This window comes from Astyanax mexicanus, chromosome 16, assembly GCF_023375975.1.
Source record: "Astyanax mexicanus isolate ESR-SI-001 chromosome 16, AstMex3_surface, whole genome shotgun sequence".
In the NCBI taxonomy this organism is placed as follows: domain Eukaryota; kingdom Metazoa; phylum Chordata; class Actinopteri; order Characiformes; family Acestrorhamphidae; genus Astyanax; species Astyanax mexicanus.
Window position 1 is genome coordinate 36,499,609 of NC_064423.1, and position 19,592 is coordinate 36,519,200.

Sequence of the window (19,592 nt, forward strand, 5' to 3'; positions counted from 1 at the left end):
TTAAAAAAAACACTGAAAACATTATGTATCTATAAAGCTTTGAATATAAAACAATATGATTTTATACAGTTAACCACACTTTTCAAATGTTTCTTATCTTTTTTGATCTGTTGTTTAATGTATATTTTTAAGTATGTGTTTGTGAATGATAAATGTTTGCTGCTTATCTTTCTGAACATGTAATTACTTCATATACAGGTGCATCTCAAAAAAAATTAATATAATTAAAAGTTAGTTTAGTTCAATAATTTAAAGACCCAAAAGTCAGTATCTCAGAAAATGACAATAATATATAAAACTAATTGGTACTTTTGTCAGTGTGCCAAGTCCTGCTGGAAAATGAAATCCTTTCCTCTGCTGATCACTTTTATGGAGATGCAGATTTCATTTTTTAGCAGGACTTGGCACACTGACAAAAGTACTGCCAAAAAAAATCAATTGGTCTTATAATATATTAAAACTTTCTGAGACACTGATTTTTGGGTTTTCATTGTCTGTGAGCCATAATCATCAACAGTAAAAGAAATAAATGCTTAAAATAGATCACTCTGTGTGTAATGCATCTATATAATATATGAGTTTCACATTTTGAACTGAATTACTAAAATAAAGTAACTTTTCAATGATATTCTGCACCTGTATATATCGTACCAGTCACCTTTGCTCATTTAATCTATAATTTTTCTATGTATGAATCTTAAACATATATCCTACTGTTACTCTTTTCCTACTTTACTTTGGTTTATCTGGTCTAATAAATGCACATACAAATTATAGCTATATATGTATATACAGCTCTGGAAAAAAACAAGAGACCACTTTAGTTTCTGAGTCAGTTTTTTGATTCAGGCATGTTCTCCTCCACCAGTCTTACACACTGCTTTTGGATAACTTTATGCCTTTACTCCTGGTGCAAAAATGTAAGCAGTTCAGTTTGGTTCGATGGCTTGTGATCATCCATCTTCCTCTTCATTATATTCCAGAGGTTTTCAATTTGGTAAAATCAAAGACATTTTAATTTTTTTTCTTTTTCCAGCGCTGTATATAACGTTTTTTTTTTTGTTTTTTTTTTTACAAAAAGCTTTATATACAAGTTTTTACTACACAACAAAAAAGGTACCCATTCTTTACGTTGAACAGTTACATAAAAAAGAAGCTTTGACATGATTAATCAGTAACAAAAAAAAAAAAAAACATAAATAAAATAATAATTATAATAATAATAATAAAAAGAACATAAATTAACAAGGGCCAGTAATAAGTATTGTGTTATCATTAAAATATAAAAAGGTTTATACAAGGAAATGAAAACTTTCCAAAAAGTAAATAAATTTACCTGCATTTTTTTCCTTTACCATCTTTAAAGATTTTGCATAAAATTGTAAATCATTCCTCAAGTGGGACATTTTAGGTTTACATTTAAAGAAACGGCATTTGTGTAAATAATGTTTACATTAAAAGCTACATTTTCCAGTAGCCATTTAATTTTTTTTTCTTGGAAATTCGTTAGTGGGGTATATTCTATTTATGATTTTAAACTGAATTTCTTTTGCTTTAGGTGGGATTGGAAAAGACAAATATTTAACGTTAATTATAATTGTTTTAATCTCTTCTTTATTGAAGTCATTGAGGATATATTTCCTCTTAACTGTATTAGGAGAATAGTAATGCAATAATCTATTACTTAAAAAGGTATTGTTACACCGAAAGTCAGAGAAAGGGATTTCATCAAAGTAGAATTTAGAATTTTCTCAGAGTAGGGGTAACTTCAGAATGTATATAACGTTACACACCTATAATACCTCGCTGAAAGTTTGATGTAGCAAAGTAAAAGTCCTCTAGCACGTTATATTTAACTGGAAAGAAAATGTGTCCTTTTTATTTTTTATAAATATTTTAGTAATATTTATTAATGTTAAAATATATAGAACTGAGATCATTATTACATCATTTTAAAAATATTATTTATTAAAGTTCTACTTTAGCGCTTCAGAGCTTCACACATCCGGGTCACAGCTTCCTCGGCTGGCTCCTATTGGCTGGCGCCTCCGTATCCCACAAAACCTCGCGTTCACCGGTCCTTTTTCTTTTCGGCCATATTCCGCCCCGGACGGTACGTGTAGCGTTTCTCCCGATCATCAGTTTTATCCGCTTTAATCCTCGGTTTGTGCTGTTAATACTGCAGATTCATGTCCTGATATGAGCAGTATAGAGTCTTAGTTATCTGTACATACCAATATTGTCCTTTATTACGAGTCAGAAAATAGTTAAATTGGCTGATAATATTTGGTGTATCAGTTTGTGTGTGTGTGTCTTTGGTGCGCGTGCAAGCGTTCAGGGGCGCCTTATTAAACTAGTTGTACATTAAATTTCGGGTTAGTTTATTAAGTAAGCGCTTCTGCTCGGGTTTGTATAAAATTAAAGGTTATATTCAGCTGAATGTAATCGCTTTGTTGTGTGTTTGGGTTCTGTGGCTAGCCAGCTAGCTTTGGCCCTTACATTAGCTAACTAACAGGTCTGCTGTAATTTAGCTTAGCTGGCTAGTAAATAGTGTTAAACTAAACTGCAGGATTTTATAGTTTATTAGAATTACAATGCTTTCACTGCTTTTACATAATTCTAGATAGTGCCAGGTGAGCTACCGTTAGCTAACATGCTGTTCTGTTTTAGATTGGTTTAGTAGGCATGTGTATTAAGCGTGTCTGTTTGTCTACCACATGTCAGTATGATGGTTATTTTTAATATGTGGATCTTTGCTTTCCCTTGTTTTTAAATAAATCTGACAAATAGACTAAGTGTGGTGACTTCCTGTTAAAATTGCTACTTTAGACAGGTAAATAATCTTTCACTGGGACACCATACATTTTTCATCCTTCATTTATAGCTATGTAACTCCAAATGTGAGTAGAATTTGATTTTGCAGTAAGACAGAATTAATAAAAGCACTCTACAGGTTAACAAAATGTTTGAGCATTGTTTCAGTGTTAGTTTTGCAAATATATTAATAGAAATATCAAAACATTCACCTGAAATTGCAATTTCTCCAGAACAATGACAAATTTGATCAGTTTATTAGTCTTTTTTTTCATTAAAACACTTTTAAATTGTACAAAAGTGTACAAAAATACAGCCTTTTTGAATCTTAAATGTTTGCGTTCATTCATATGTTGTAAAAAATCTAAAATCTAGTGCTAGCTGTGTGCAGATGGTACAGTTTTAGATTTAGACAGTTATTTTTTTGTTGGGTTCAGGGAGTGTACCATATGTAACTTAAGGTTCAGTTTCCCAGACAGAAAATCTACTTTTAAAATTACGTGAAATCTAGGCTTGAAAATGTATGTACCTGTTTAAGCAACAGTCAGATGATGACAAATTCTCCGGAATCTCTGTACATCACTTGATGATACTCTTGAACCCTTGGCTGATGACTGTTGCTGTTAAATTTATGCAATGGTAGAAAAGTGGCAGAATTTGGTTTTAAGGTCCTTAAATGTTCTGTTCAGTGTAAACGAGTGCTGTCTGTCCAACATAGTGATGTTGTTCTGTTTTGCTTCACAGGGAGTAAGCAGTCATGGCCCCCAGTCGGAATGGCATGATCCTGAACCCCCACTTTCATAAAGACTGGCAGAAGAGGGTGCGCACCTGGTTCAACCAGCCCGCCAGAAAGCTCCGCAGGTAAATCCAAAAACATCTTTAAAGAATAGGATCTTTCTACTGAGGACTGTGCTTATTGTCCGGCATCATTAGGTGGATTTTGTAGATGCTCGTACAGTATCTAAAATAGAGTATTTCTAATTATTTCTTACTGACTGTCTGCAGACGCAAGGCTCGTCAGGCTAAGGCTCGCCGAATCGCTCCTCGCCCAGTCGCTGGACCTCTGAGACCAGCAGTCAGGTGTCCGACCATCAGGTATCAAAGCAAGATCCGCGCCGGACGTGGCTTTTCCCTGGAAGAGCTGAAGGTAAGGATGAGTGACCATTTAAATATTAATTGAGTGTTCACTGCTTTTTCTTTTTTTTTTTTTTCTTATCAATATCAACATATTGTGACATTTTGTTTTGTGGTACTGCATTTTTATTTTATTTTTTTAACCCCGCCCACCAGCTAGCGGTATTCTTTTCACTGTTCTAATTGGATAATGATCAAGTTTTTACTTTACTTGGATTTTACTCAGTTTATTTGATTTAAAGAACATATTGCCAAAATGTTGGCATTACCAGTTCAGTTCAGGGTTTTTTCGTTCTAAAAAGGGCATTTTTGGTTGTAACCTGCTGTTAGACAAATCAATACCAAAATACATCTATAATAGAAAATTATAAATTTTATGGTAGTTGCTTTATATTTTGGGTATTTTGTATGAAAGTCTTGTCTTTTTGTTTTTATTAATGAATGTAATTCATATTTTTATCCACCCACATTATAACACTACATGGAATGATAGTCACTTATGTGTGTAAAAAAAAGGGAAAATGAGTGCAGAATTTTTATTTATATTTGGAAATTTGATGCTTTAGTTTTATTCTTTTTATTCCCTATACAGTAAACTTCATAAGAGGTTCAGAGAACGTAATGCAGTATCTTTTTTTTTTTTTTTTTTTTCCTTTATCTTTAATGTGGTGGTTTTGTACAACACGTGAATAATTCTCAAAGAGCTCCACCTCCAGAAAGCTAATATATATATATATATATATATATATATATATATATATATATATATATATATATATATATATATATATATATATATTTTAAACTTGTGGACGAGGCCTAAGCATATGTAAGCAGATCTTGTTTTTAATCCCTGCTTTTTGAAATCCTTGGGTTGGGTCTAGTGCAAACATGACAACTATATCACTGAGGGTCAGTTTCCCGGACAGGGCTTAATCCCATTATTTAAAATGAAGGCTTGAAAATAACTTCGCAACAGTCAGATGATGACAAATTCTCCGGAATCTCTGTACATCTCTTGATGATACTCTTGAACCCTTGGCTGATGACTGTGTTGCTCTCTAAATGAATAATAGGTGATTTTTAAAACATTCGCTTGTGAGCCCACATCCATGATCAAGATAATTTTGACTGATTTGTAATATATTCTGCAGGCTGCCGGCATCAACAGGAAAGTGGCTCGCACCATCGGTATTGCAGTAGACCCTCGCCGTCGCAACAGATCCACAGAGTCCCTGCAGGTCAATGTGCAGAGGCTGAAGGTGTACCGCTCCAAACTCATCATCTTCCCCAGGAAGGCCTCCGCACCCAAGAAGGGAGACAGCTCTGTAAGTTACCTTGTGTTTAGTGTTAAGAGAATTTGGATATCTAGCTGTTTCCACTGATTCTTCAGAGCTGTACTGGCAGCTTTTCTGTTTCACATCTCTGTTTAATGTTTGCTGTCGTGAAAAATCTGGTTCTGACTAGTGCTAGGTGATATGGGGAAAAATCATATCACAATATGGAAATCACGATAACGATATATATCATGATGTACCACATTTGAGTATGTTTTCAGTTATTCCTCAAAAAATATGAGAAAATAATATCATTGCTTACTTTTTTCCAACTTTATTTCAAAGTGACATTAAACCAAACTTTCACAAATGTGAATTACTACCTTTTAGTGGAGCAGTATACATGTATCAAATGAAAACAGATAGATACAGGTAGATGCAGTAGCAATTTATTTATTTATTTTCAAAATTATACAGGTTATCAAAATAAACTCCATTAACATTTTTTAAAGTGTCTGTCAAATAATATAAAGCAGTGTCATGTTGCAAAACCACATTATGAAGCTTTTTTTTTTTTGCAAAAAAGTACTTTATCACTTATATACACAGAGGTAATGCAAAGTGACCGTGCCAATACATTTCATCGTAGCCTACTTTAAATATTTGCATGAATAATTGATGAAATTACTGTAGAAACGATAGGGATGATGGAAGGTAAGTAGCATGATAGACACTTCTATCGTCCCCACGATATTTATCGTCATATCGCACAGCACTAGTTCTGACCAAATCAGATTTGTCTGTTCATACTTAAAATTTTAATTGACTGATCAGGGCCGATAATACGTTTTAAGGGTGTTTTCACACCTGCCTTGTTTGGTCTGAATTTTGCACTTTTAATTTTGGGTCTGAACCAAAATAGAGGGGGTGTGAAGGGGGCAATGAACCAAAGACCAATAGAGGTGTTCATCTAAAAACACTTTTCTATGCGATTTATACTTGGATCAATTATGGGAAGTTAAATCAGTCTTTAAACAAACCAAAGAAAAAAACCAATAGGTATTTTGCTGAAATGCACCTCTACTTGGCATGCCGCACGTCACTCAGCAGTATGAGCACATGCTTGTATTGGGAATATATTTATTTTCTGTACCAGTTGATTAACCCTTATTTATAAAGATAAATAAAAGTAATCAATCTTTTACACTCAATCAATCTTTTGCTGGGGCATGAAAGCCTGTATGCCAAGGGGAGCTAGAATTCAGCACAACACCTAAAGGCAAAGCAACTTGCCGAACACATAACTATCATTTTACAAACCTATTATTAAGTTTAGGGAGACTCTGCATACGTAGTAAAGCTCTTTAGTCCGCTCTAAACTAAACTGCAGAACTTAACCAAAACTAACCGGATCAAATGTACAGAATATAATGCAACAGACATGAACAGCACACAGACATGGGAGCACACTCTGCTTCTGACTTTAAAGTGTGAAAAGGCTGTAGGACTGGACTTGAGGCTGGACAGTGATTTAATCAATGTTTATCTTGATAGAAATTAAAATCAGTTAACACATTTCTGATATTTTGATATAAATTTACATAATTTGTCAGACTGGTAATTGCACGTTACATAGACACTTATTTTAACAATGACACTTATTTTTCTGAAATTTGAAGGTAGTGTTGTAGATCTGTTGGTCATTGTGGCTGTTATTCATAATGTTGAGATTATATTCCTTGGCCAAGTGGGCTAAAACTTTTTAAATTATTTTTCTTCATTATGATTAACAGCAGTGGGGGTAGCGTGATTCACTTTTAAATTTTATATTTACATTAGTACTGGTGCATTCATTCATTTATATATCACATTTATGAGAAACTGGACTGTTTAATTAACGGGATATGTCTCTGTATATACAAATACCTCTTAAACAACCTGTGCAAAAATGCTGCCTGCAGTTCTTTAGTATCAGTGGAAACAGCTTGGTGTAGTGATTCAGAAATATTGCAGTATTTGCAGTCAGGTGATGACACTTTCTCCGGAATCTCTGCACATCGTTGATGATTCATATTTTGAACCCTTTTCCAGCTGATGACTGCCTTGACTTTTTAATGTTCAGTTTAATTTTTAAATCCATTTAATTTTTTGACCTATTTTGAATTTTCTTTTCCCCTAGGAGGAGGAGATCAAGATGGCAACACAGCTCACTGGACCCATCATGCCCCTTAAAAACGTATGTATTAATGAAATATGAAGCATGCATGTTCTTTATATATAATCAGTGGTAGAGCTCTCTGTGATCAGTACATAATACTGATTTATTCATCACTGGCTGACTGACATCAATCTCTCTCCTCCTCCACAGGTCTACAAGAAAGAGAAGGCCCGCGTGATCTCAGAGGACGAGAAGAACTTCAAGGCTTTTGCCAGCCTGCGCATGGCCCGCGCCAATGCACGCCTCTTTGGCATCCGTGCCAAGAGGGCAAAGGAGGCCGCCGAGCAGGATGTAGAGAAGAAGAAATAGACAACTATTTGTACGAAACTCAAAATAAAGCCTGTCCCAAAATGATGGTGTTGGTGCCCTTTTTTTGAGGATGCAGGGCTTTGAAAGCTGATTCATATAGGAGAAATGTGTAGTTCTATAATTAGACTATAGTCTTTCTCTGCATACTTTATTGTTTTCTTTAAAAAAATATTTATTGATCAATTCCAAATTTTCATAAAAAAAAAAAACATAAGTATGCATACATCATTACATGCACACCATGTGTGTGTGTGTGTGTGTGTATGTATGTATGTATGTATGTATGTATGTATGTATGTATGTATGTATGTATATATATATGTATATGTATATGTATATGTATATGTATATGTATATATATATATATATATATATATATATATATATATATATATATATATATATATATATATATATATATATATATATATTTTTTTTTTTAACAAGGCACAAAAACCAACCAAACAATTTCTTATTCTGATTGAGTGCGTCTTCAAAAATCCCAATTATAAACTTTTAAATTAACTTTTTTTTTTTTTTTTTTTGCTGACAGTTATTTACCTTTTCTTTTCTTCAGTGGTCAGGACCCTACAGGATAGACCACAGAGCAGCTGTTACTCAGGTGGTGGGTTCTTATTCTCAGCTGAAGCTGTGACAAGTATTGACCTGCATTATTCTGGTAGATGGATAGATTGAGTTTAAAATATTTGTGTAGAAGTTGAAGGATCAACTCTCTTTTTACTCTTTTAAGTAAAAGTTTAAACGTACTGTTTTTAAAAATACTTAAAATATAAAAGTAATGTAAGAGGAAAAATAAATATATTTAGAACAAAAGCTTAGGCCGTGCCACAGAGTCATATATTGAGCTTGTACAGTGAGTGGATCTGTTTTTAAACACTGTCCTTTGTGCTCTATTAGAGACTTCTACCTGTAACTGCTTCACCTTGTAGATCCTGTTTTGTTGCAGCACAGTTTTTTTTTGTTATTCTCAAGTCTTCATCGGTTGTCATAGGAGTTCTAGTTGTAGTCCTAATGATACTGAGGTGTTTTATGAACTCCAGCAGCACTGCAGCCGTGTCTGATTCACTTGTACTATCACAACACAGACTAACACCTCATACACTGCCACCTTGCTAATCAGTGCTGATCACTGCGTTATTGAGAATAATGAACTAACACCCAAATATTAAATACCAGCTCTGTGGTGGTTTGTTCTGTGGGGTCCTGAATATGGATGAGAAGCAGATACAGGACTACAGCAGTGAGTGTAGTTAACACTAGATGGCAGTATGTATATATGTTGCAGAGGTTATTTCATGTGCGTCTTTTGATTAGACGCCTCACTGGTTTATTTTGTAGTGTTTTTAGACGTTGTTTGCTTTGGTTTGTGAAACAAATTAATTAACATTATTTCTTATTTGCTTAAAACTGGAGAGTGAGCAACAGAACAAATTGATTATATAAAACTAGTTAGGTTCATAGTGTGGAGCTCAGGTCTTTACACCTCTATCATATATGACTTGATTAAGTACTGTTGATTGAGAATAGCTTTTAAATAATGGATTGTACCAATATTCCCATAAATACACACCGATTCCTACTTTTCTATGTATAGGAGGGCTCCTTGGTTCTACTGCAGTGTTCACACATACAAATGCATCTAAAAAAAATAGAATATTATTGAAAAGCTACTTTATTTCAGTAATTCAGTTCAAAATGTGAAACTCATATATTATATAGATGTATTACACACAGAGTGATCTATTTTAAGCATTTATTTCTTTTATTGTTGATGATTATGGTTTACAGCCAATGAAAACCCAAAATTCAGTGTCTCAGAAAATGTGAATATTATATAAGACTAATTGGTATTTTTGGCAATATGGGCAGTGTGCCAAGTCCTGCTGGAAAATGAAATCCGCATCTCCATAAAAGTTGTAAGTAGCAGAGGGAAGCATGAAGTGCTGTAAGATTTTGTGGGAAAACAAAACTGCACTGACTTTTATGGAGATGCGGATTTTATTTTCCAGCAGGACTTGGCACACTGCCAAAAGTACCAGTTGGTCTTATATAATATTCTAATTTTCTGAGACAGATTTTTGGGTTTTATTGGCTGTAGGCCATAATCATCAACAATAAAAGAAATAAACGCTTAAAATAGATCACTCTGTATGTGTAATCCATCTATGTATTATATGCGTTTCACATTTTGAACTGAATCACTGAAATAAAGTAACTTTTTACATTTGAATGGCTCATAAATGCTGTTATCCAGGCTGTAAAAGGCTGTGGATGCTCCGTTTATTCAGGGTAATAAGCGGAGCAGCAGATGAGGCGTTTGGTGTAGTACCTGGGTGTAGGTTTGGTGAGCGGAGAGGATGGTGGGTGTATTATGCAAACATTGCATTGCGCCCTCCGGCCTGCTCCTATTTGTGGCGTGGTGAATGAGCTCATGTAGCCTGCATGTCATGGAAAATATATGCAGTTAAGCAGGCCTGCTGGTGGGCCAAGACCAGACCTGTCATGATGAATCTATGGACGATATATCACCCCATGTATTTGGAAAATAAATGTATGTAAAATGTGTTCATAAATACATTGGAAAATGGCCAAACAGTTTAGTATAGTAATACAATTGTTACCAGGCCTTGGCCAGTATACAGGCTACAAGTGTGGGTGAAGCTGAGAAGACTCCACTAAATAATTTCAGATCAGTAAGAGGAATCAACCCAAATTTATGGCTCCCCAAACCATAACTAACTGTGGAAACTTCACACTAGACCTGAAGCAGCTTAGATTGTGTCCCTTTCCACTCTTACTCCGGACTTAAAAATGATCACATGCAAGCATGACACATTTAGCCTGTGAGGTTGTTTGAACTATAATAAACGATAGTGAAAAAAAATAGATATAAAATGCTTCTCTGGTGAGCTTTTGTTTACATTCCTCCCGTCTCTCTCTGTCGCGCTCGGCGTGACTTCAGTTTCCACCCGTTCTCATTTTTCCACCGGTTCTTGAGCTCCCTATCTCCTTATAAGGGCTTTTTTTCGCCGGCCGTGTCCCAATTCACTAGCCGAGGCAGTGGTAGTGTATTGGATCGTGACCCTGACGACGCGGGTTTGATCCCGTGTAAGGGGCGGTGTGTTTATTTATTTATTTATTTTTTCCTTTCTTCTTGGGTTTACCTGCTTTGAGATCAACTGTTCTGCAATTGGGTTCAACAACCCTCTGGGCTGGAGAGCTACTAGTCTGTAGCACTCCATCCTATTACACTTCATTTACCAAAACACGTAATGGCTTGGAAAATATCTGGCCCTTGGCCAAACTTAATTGCCGATCCCTGCGCTACAAGCTTCTTTCTCGTACCCACACTGCATCTCTTGGTGCAGCTGTGCAGCTATAGCTGCAAAAAAACAGCAAAAGCAAACCTCCTGGCCTTTTTTCACCTCCTCAACCTGAGCATGAACTTCAGACCAGCTGTTTACTCTCCTTCACTCCAGCAAAAGATGCTTCACATATGAACTGCTAACAAACGCATCCATTTCTCTTTTTAAAACTACAAGTCGTCGTTCAAATATGAGTTTTTTTTCTTGTTGGTGAAGAAGGAGACGTTTATACAGGTATCAATGTGCGCATGTGAGGCGTTTCAGAAACAGATTTGTTCACATTACACTAGGGGTGTGTTTAAAAAAATCTTTTTTTTATTTTATTTAAATCGATCCTTTATTTGAATGATACAATATTGATTCATATAAACCTGAAGTGATCTTTAGAATTAGCCAATTTTACTGGTATGTGTGCACAGTTTTAATGCCTTGTGTTTTATCTTGTGAGACCATCCTTTTCTGAGCACCACCCTCTGGTTGGGGTGATCAGTTAAGCTGGAGCACGGTGCCCAGGAGTTTCTGTACAAATGTAAGTAATTTTCTTCTGTATTTCCACTCACTGCTGCCTAAGTGGAAAGTAAGACCTGACCTTCTGAATCCAACTTTAGCTTAGCGGGTTAGCCGTTTCACTGGTTAAGCTAATCCCCCTTTAGCCGGGTTTCCGAGCGGTCGTACAGTGTAACGTTAAACTTTTAGACGGAAAAACTGTAGATTAACCTGTAACTGAGTGGTTTAATGTGTAAAAAGTGAAATAATGATCGTGTTCTCGCTGTTACTAATTCAGATTATTTTGTCCACAGGGATAGACGTGATTACTGGCCGCGGAAGAGGCTCTTATAACGGGAGAAGAGCTCCGATCAGATCGGCTGTGTTTTCCTTTGAATATAAGAAAGTTTCCTCTTTACGTTATTCATTTAGCTTGTTGTGTTTTTATTCTCACTGCTTATTATGCTTATAAGTCACATCTAAACTTGTGGGTCTGGGCAAATTCACACTTTTATTTGCAAATAAGAAATAAGAAATTTATGAAACATGTTATGTTTTTGTTTTATGCAACTTAAAAACTGTTAGTATAAACGTTCATACAGCATTGTTGACAAAAATAATAGCTTTCGAAGCCTTACTAATGTTTTGGAAGCACATTATATTTTGCATTTGAGAAAAGTGGCCATTTTAAACCTGTATAGAGATGTGAAGCAAGGTGTTGCAGTTAACTAAACTACATTAAATTATATTAAAAAAAAGAATGTAACTGTTGTGTTAAGTCTATATAGTATAAACGTGTTCCATGTAAAATTACAAACTTTTCATAACCAAACTACTATTTTTATTGTTACTGAAATTTACCTAAGTTAATCGATTTTAAATAGAATCAGAATCAAATCAAATCAATAGGAAATCAATGACAATACCCACCCGTACATTACACACAGATACAGGTCACTTGCATTTGTAATTGTGAACCGTCAAGATACCCAAATCTGATCTGTGCAAAATTACGTATTTGAGCAATGTGGATTATAATGTGAACGTAGGCTAAGACAACACATTCTCAACAACAGGAGTGTACTAAAAGTGTCTTCGTTAAGAAATATTATATTTAAATGTCCCAGGATTATTCCAGAGAGAGGTATGTGTAGTGTGATGTGTAGAATAGTACACGTGGGTGGTCGTACCAGAGGGGGCAGTCTTGAATCAGCCAGGCTTTGAGGCTTTGGAGATATTTTGCCTAAAAACCTACATGTAAATCAATGAGGCCAGAAATATCTGAACACAGAGGAGTGAAGCTGGCGAGGAATTACATACGAGGTTATATAAGGAAAGCAGCCCAGAATATTCCTCACCACTCATCACTTTCATATTTATCTCTAACATTATTCCATTCATTCCAGTGCTGTGAATGAGCTCCCACTGCATGTTTATATACGTATCCATTACTCTGCAGTATTTTTAATAAGTGCCAAAATGTCTGTGGCCTCTTCTAATAAATTCAATAAGCTACAGTATTTTGTAAGTTGCTCACATTGCTGACACAGATGTGCAAATGGACAAACACACAGCTTAAACTGTTTAATCCTTGGGGCAGATAAACCTAAACCTATTGCTTAATGTAATCCCTGCCATGCATAAAACTGGAAAAGAGAATTTCATGTAGTAACTTTAAAGTGTTTAACAAACCAAAATACTCAGAGGCTGATAACTCCTGCTCTTCCTTTCCTTGTCCAGTCCTGATGAGAGCCAGTTTCATCATAACTTAAAGATGACCGTTGACTGACCTTCATTTCTTAAAGTAACTTTTTTTCTTTCTTTAGTTGAGTAGTTGTTGCTTCTCATAGTCTGGATTAGAATATTACTCAAATATTCACTATTCACTGTATACCTGTAACTCTACCTCTACACTACTTTACTTTAACTGATGCTCTCAAACACATTAAGAGGCAGGAAATTCAAGTAATTAACTCTTGACGAGTTCAGCACAGCTGTTAACTGAAAGCCTGAATTCCAGGTGACTCTACCTCATAAAGCTGACTGAGAAAATCCAGCAGAGATGTGCAAAACTGTCTAGGCAAAAGGAGCTACTTTAAGATTCTAAAATATAAAACATATTCTGCTTTGTTTAAAACTTTTTAGTTTACTAAATAATTCCTTTGTTTTTATTCATAGTTTGGATGACTTTAGTATTAATCTCCAGAGCATTTAAGATGAATTTAAGATGTCTGGTACTGTGTGTATATATATATATATATATATATATATATATATATTTTAAATGTTTGAAACAATCAAGCCCTTTAAGGAAAAATATATATTTGGCCACTTTCACATGTTTTCAAATTATTTAGAAGAGAAGAGACAGCTACTACATCAAAAGCAGAATAAACTCTTTTTAATATGCTTAATTTCAGAAGAAATAAAGCACGGTGTTGCACAATATTGGAAAACTTTTACATTGCAAATGTTCTTTTTTTCAACTATATATATCGCAATATTAAACAATGCAGGGCCCATGACATCACCAGCCCCGCCCCCACCCATGCGCTGTCTTGCGTCCGGACCGATCAAGAGCTGAGTCAGCATAGAGTTCTCAAAACCTGAGGAAAACAGCAAAACAACAGCAATCGGCTCTTTAATCAGGCATTTAAATGGATTTTTAAAAAATAAATAATAGCGTTTGTTTTTCTGGGATTAAAATCGTAAATTCAGCTGTAATTGGAAAAATCTGAGCCGCAAAACTGTGCTGGACTGAGGTGCACAGCTTTCAACACGTGCATTTGCAAGTACGTGCCCAACCATGTGGATGGAGGCCATGCGGTTACCTTGTTTTTAATTCCTAGCACCCCCCACGCACTTCACAGGCAGCAGCAGCCTGTCACTCACACAGACACAGGGACAGCGCTGTGTATCTACTTCTTGTGTCAAGAATCAAAACATTGCAACATGACGTGTTTGATTCAATTGCCTTAGGTAACATCGCACGTCCTGCAATGTGACTATTGCGCATGCACACATCGTAATGACAATGCTTAAACAATATATTGCGCAGCCCTAGAAGAAACAATGAATAAGCAGATGTCATCATAATACTGTAATCTGTATTTAAACCCTGTAATGTTGTATTGCTGGTCTCCAGTTTTAAAACATAGTGTAATTATGTAGTGTATTATATAGTGTATTTCCTACATGTTTTTTATACAGATCTGTTTGTTCTTTAATTATTTGCTGTAGTAATGTAGTTGATATTTAGTTTTTCAGATAAAGCTTTAAACACACTTTCCTATCTGTCTGAATGAGGAAGGCTGGGCGGTCTCTGCAGCAGCAGATGGCGGGGGTGAAGGAGGGTGAAGACTAGCACATGCTTCTACCTATACAGGTAAAGCTTTACAGAATAGAATCGCAGTGCACTTGAAGGAAAGAGCATCGACTCGGTTCTGATACAGCAGCTCACAGATGCCTTGTGCTGATCGACATCAACCTTTGGAGTAATGAGGGGAAAGAACGCCATCTACTGTACCCACCCAGAGAGAGCAAGGCCAATTGTGCTCTCTTGGGTTCCGACAGCTGATGGCAAGCTGCAGGACTGGGATTCGAACCAACAGTCATAGTGCCTTAGCGCCTTAGTCCGCTGAACCACCAGGAGCCCCGGTTCTCAAACTTTTAAAGCAATGATGAACTTTGCACCCATGATCAAACTAAAATGCAAATCTGCAAATTATTGATTATTGTTTATTGGAAATTCCTACTGAGATATGCCTACTGAGGCATGATGGAAAGCTTGAGAAAGAAGGAACTAACAGAAATGATGTAAGAGAATGTAGTGACTACAGAGTCTACATAGAATCCCCTATGAGCCCTAAGCTAATTTTTTTTTGCTATGGCAGATGCATCTAAAAATAAGTTTCACTCATTAAAAAGTTACTTTATTTGTGTAATTCAGTTCAAAATGTAAAGCTCCTATATTATATAGATGTATTACACACAGAGTGATCTATTTTATTTTTATTTTTATTTTATATTTATTTATTTATTGTTGATGATTATTACGGCTTACAGCCAATGAAAACCCAAGAATCTGTGTTTCAGAAAATTAGAATATTATATACAGTAAGACCAACTGGTACTTTTGGCAGTGTGGGCAGTGTGCCAAGTCCTGCTGGAAAATGAAATCTACATCTCCATAAAAGTTGTCAGTAGCAGAGGTTCAGCATGAAGTGCTGTAAGATTTTGTGGGAAAACTAGGAGCACCGACTTTGGACTCTGAACTCGATATAACACAGTGGATCAACACCAGCAGATGACATGTTTCTCCAAACCATCACTGATTGGTGGAAACTTCACACTACACCTCGAGCAGCTTGAACTGTGTGTCTCTCCACTCTTCCTCCAGACTCTGCTCCCTTGATTTACAAACATATACCTATAAACAGCCAAATCAGATAAACTAATTCAGGAACTGAAGTGGTCTTAATTTTTCTCAGAGCTTTATATTAAATTAAACATTTTAAACAATTGGAGTACTTTAAGGAAAAATATGTTTTTGGCCACTTTTATACGTATATTTAGAAGAGAAGAGACAGTTACTACATCAAAAGCAGAATGAACTCTTTTTAATATGCTTGATTTCAGAAGAAACAATGAATAAGCAGAAGTCAAACCAATACGGTAATCTGTTTTTCTAATACAATTAGAATATTATATAAAACCAATTGGTACTTTTGCCAGTGTGGGCAGTGTGCCAAGTCCTGCTGGAAAATGAAAACAGCATCTCCATAAAAGTCCTCCAGACTTTCCAGGTCCTTTGATTTCCAAATGAAATTCAAAATGTACTGATGGTCAGGGATGGTTTGGTCAAAGAGTTCAGAAATCAATATCAGGTGGAATTTTGCACCTTTAAAATTTAAAAAGAACTATGAAACTATGTTCATGTTTGTATTTCAAGGGGTTAAACTGCATCCTGACTGCGAGCCAAAGTGTCCAATAAAGCGAGTAATTAAAATCATCACTTTAAACAGCCTCCGAGAACTGCGAGAGCTGTTCAGCAAGTGGGTCGGCCTCCTCGACTTTGGTTCACACGTTGACTTGCAATCATGTTCATTAGGACTGTGGCCAATTCCTGTTGTTGTTCTGAGTGCTGGAGAGCCTCTTGACCTTGTGGAATTAGCAGAAGACTGCAAATTGAATTAGCCAAGAAATCAGCAGCACCAGGCCGACGGCCACACCGACCCCCCCAGAGCCGAGACTCTGCAGAACAGTGGACTGACTGGAGGTGGAGGAAATGTACTGATCCACTGGGAGGAGAAGCCAATTCCAGTTTCCACTGCAGCTCAGAATGGAGCAGCTGATTGTTTTTATATCCTGTTATCTAAGTGCGAGCAGTGGGCTGACACATGAGAACGGCGCGAGTGAGGAGCGCTCCGGCAGGTCATGTGTTCAAGCACTTCACAGCACAGCGCTCGCTCACATCCAGTGCAGTGAGTGATGGTTATGTAAGCTCTGAATGGTTTCTGTGGGCTGCGTGTTAAAGCTGATGCTCATCACTCAGGTTCAGCCTGTAGGAACAGGAGTGTTGCTGCTGCTCCTCACATGAGAGCGCAGGTGCTACACTTGTTGATGCACTATGTGAGCAAAAGTGTTGGGACGCCTGCTCATTCATTGTTTGTGAAAAGGTGAAAGTTGTGAAAAGTGTTTAGCATTGCCTCTACTGTCCAGGGAAGACATTCTACTAGATTTTGGAGCATCGCTGAATTCAGTGACTCATCCCAAAAGTATTGAAGTGATTTGATGGATGCCGCTCATCTTTGCCTCTTACACTGTAACTCAGAAGTTGTTTAAACTCAAATGATTTAAGTCTGTTTTACATAACATTTAACATTTCTAAACAATACTCAACTTTTGTGTGCACATATACTGCACATTCAAACTGAGATCTTTGAGTTGAACCAACTTATATATAATAACTGAGTTTAGTCTGTTGCCATTAACAGCTTTTTTTCTATTGGCTTCTGTCACAATCTATTTGCATACTGGGTGTGTCCAACAGGTTCTGAGTTTCTGACACTCACCATCAGTGTGTAGTGATTCCCCCCTGCGCTACCTTAGAAATAAGTCAACTTCCCCTTTAGTTGTATTAACTTGATGTTTTAATTTATGCTAACTCAAGTTTAAATTCCCCATTATTAAATTTTTTTAAGGCAACCGGTTTACTACATTTTTTTTTAAGTAAATTCAGCTTAACTTAAGCCAGAGACTGTAAAAAAAGATGGACGGCGTGTCGCCGAATTCTGTGGGGATATAAAAATTTGACAATATAAGCAGAGGTTAAACTAGCTGTTGCATTTAAATAATGGAGGTAGAATTACAGTATATTAGAAAAAAACGTGATTGAAAGTTGTCTGTTTTGCCATTGAAACCTATAGAGATGGGTGGAGTTACACAGCTTTCTGCAGCCGAACAGCAGGGGGCGCCCGACCTGTGGTGGCTTCACTTTTAAGAGACGATGCTCTTTCCAGCTATATACAGTCTATGACTTAAGCTAACAGTGTAGAGACTTTTAGTTGATACTGCTACTGGTAATTGCAAATCACCTGTTAACATCATATTTTTGAAATCACAAATCAAAGCAACTTTTTCTTCAACCGCGGCGACCAATGACACGTTAGCAAGAAGCAGCAGAGCCAGTCCATGAGCTTGTGGGTGGTCTAAAGGGAAACTGGCTTCCGCTTGAGTGGTTGTTTTCTGCTTGGTCCTAGCGCCTGATCCATCTCTATTTAATATAGTGTGACATTGGATTTTAACCGTAAAAACTGCAGGGGACAGGTCCCCACCCCAAATGACGTCCGTGGGCGTCTGTGTGCTTATGTATCAGAGCTGGCGATCAGAACTGCATGGTGATGCTGCATTGGCAGAAGTTGGAAAAGAGGCAGAGTTTGACTTCACGTGTGTCACTTGTGTTGGAGGCACTGCATTTATGAAGGGTGGTTCATATAAGTGGGTGGGTTAATTGGCACAGCTAAATCGGGGGGAGAACTTTGCATTATGTGGAGGATATTTAAAACAGGTTGTCCCCACTTGCTCATCATAAAGGATCGTTTTTGTAAGAACCGTTCTTCAGGCAACCAAAAGTGGTTCTTCTGTGGCAGCTCTCCAAAGCACCATATTTAGCATCTCTTATGTTAAAGAGAGTAGTCATTTACGGACTATAAAGTGCTGAGGAGGAAACAGAAAAGCCATCTCGTCCAATTCTGGTGTGGAGCAGCTGCAAATGACTGCAGGCGCTGTGGGGAAAGTGAGAGACAGCTTGTGAGCTGCTGTGATTTGATGAGAGCAGGAGAAAGAAAAGGCATGAGAGGCGAGAAAAAACTAAAGTGGTGCATTCCTATGCGATTCCAGTGGTGAATTACTGTATAAACAGACTTGCACATATATACTCTATATGGACAAATGTAATGGGACACCTGCTCTTTTACTGTTGCTTCTGAAATCAATTATATTAAAATAAGTTTATTCTGCTTTTGTTGGAGTAACTGTCTTTACCATAGACTGTGTATAGCTGGACAGAGCATTGTCTCTCAAAAGTGAAGCCACCACAGGTCGGGCGCCCCCTGCTGTTCGGTTGCAGAAAGCTGTGTAAGCCCACCCATCCCCATAGTTTTCAATGGCAAAACAGACAACTTTCAATCACGTTTTTCCTCCAATATACTGTAATTCTACCGCCATTATTTAAATGCAACAGCTAGTGTAACCTCTGCTTATATTGTCAGATTTTTATATCCCTACAGAATTCATATTTTAAAACGTTATTCAGCTCTATTCAAAAAGGTGTTGTTATTGGTGTGTAAAAGGGCTGGGTAACACCTAGCCAGGGTGGGACCAATGACTGTATGGGCGGGACTATAGAGTGTGTATAGCTCTGTGGAGGCAGCCCTCAGGGGCGGGGTTATTTTAATGAGTAGGCTG

The 19,592-nt window shown here is 36.7% G+C and overlaps 1 protein-coding gene and 3 non-coding genes across 5 annotated transcripts in view; all 4 read left to right on the top strand.

Moving 5' to 3' along the window:
• Positions 1–2,013: 2,013 nt before the first annotated feature.
• Positions 2,014–19,592, top strand: part of rpl13 (ribosomal protein L13) — a 127,781-nt gene continuing 110,202 nt past the window's right edge. The window contains exons 1-6 of one of the 2 annotated variants that reach the window (XM_007234224.4): positions 2,014–2,113; positions 3,559–3,675; positions 3,820–3,961; positions 5,103–5,276; positions 7,405–7,461; positions 7,594–7,797. In XM_007234224.4, the coding sequence (XP_007234286.3) occupies positions 3,572–3,675; positions 3,820–3,961; positions 5,103–5,276; positions 7,405–7,461; positions 7,594–7,752 (636 nt within the window). In that variant the 5' untranslated portion in view covers positions 2,014–2,113; positions 3,559–3,571 and the 3' untranslated portion in view covers positions 7,753–7,797. Of the gene's footprint in view, positions 2,114–3,558; positions 3,676–3,819; positions 3,962–5,102; positions 5,277–7,404; positions 7,464–7,593; positions 7,798–19,592 lie in introns of those variants that run through there. The other variant, XM_049465612.1, reaches the window with a different exon arrangement.
• LOC125782338 (small nucleolar RNA MBII-202) lies at positions 3,364–3,443 on the top strand. The gene has a single exon (XR_007424955.1). It is a non-coding gene; the product is annotated as a small nucleolar RNA MBII-202 (small nucleolar RNA).
• Positions 4,933–5,011, top strand: LOC125782339 (small nucleolar RNA MBII-202). Its single transcript, XR_007424956.1, has one exon. It is a non-coding gene; the product is annotated as a small nucleolar RNA MBII-202 (small nucleolar RNA).
• On the top strand, positions 7,253–7,338 carry LOC125782337 (small nucleolar RNA MBII-202). Its single transcript, XR_007424954.1, has one exon. It is a non-coding gene; the product is annotated as a small nucleolar RNA MBII-202 (small nucleolar RNA).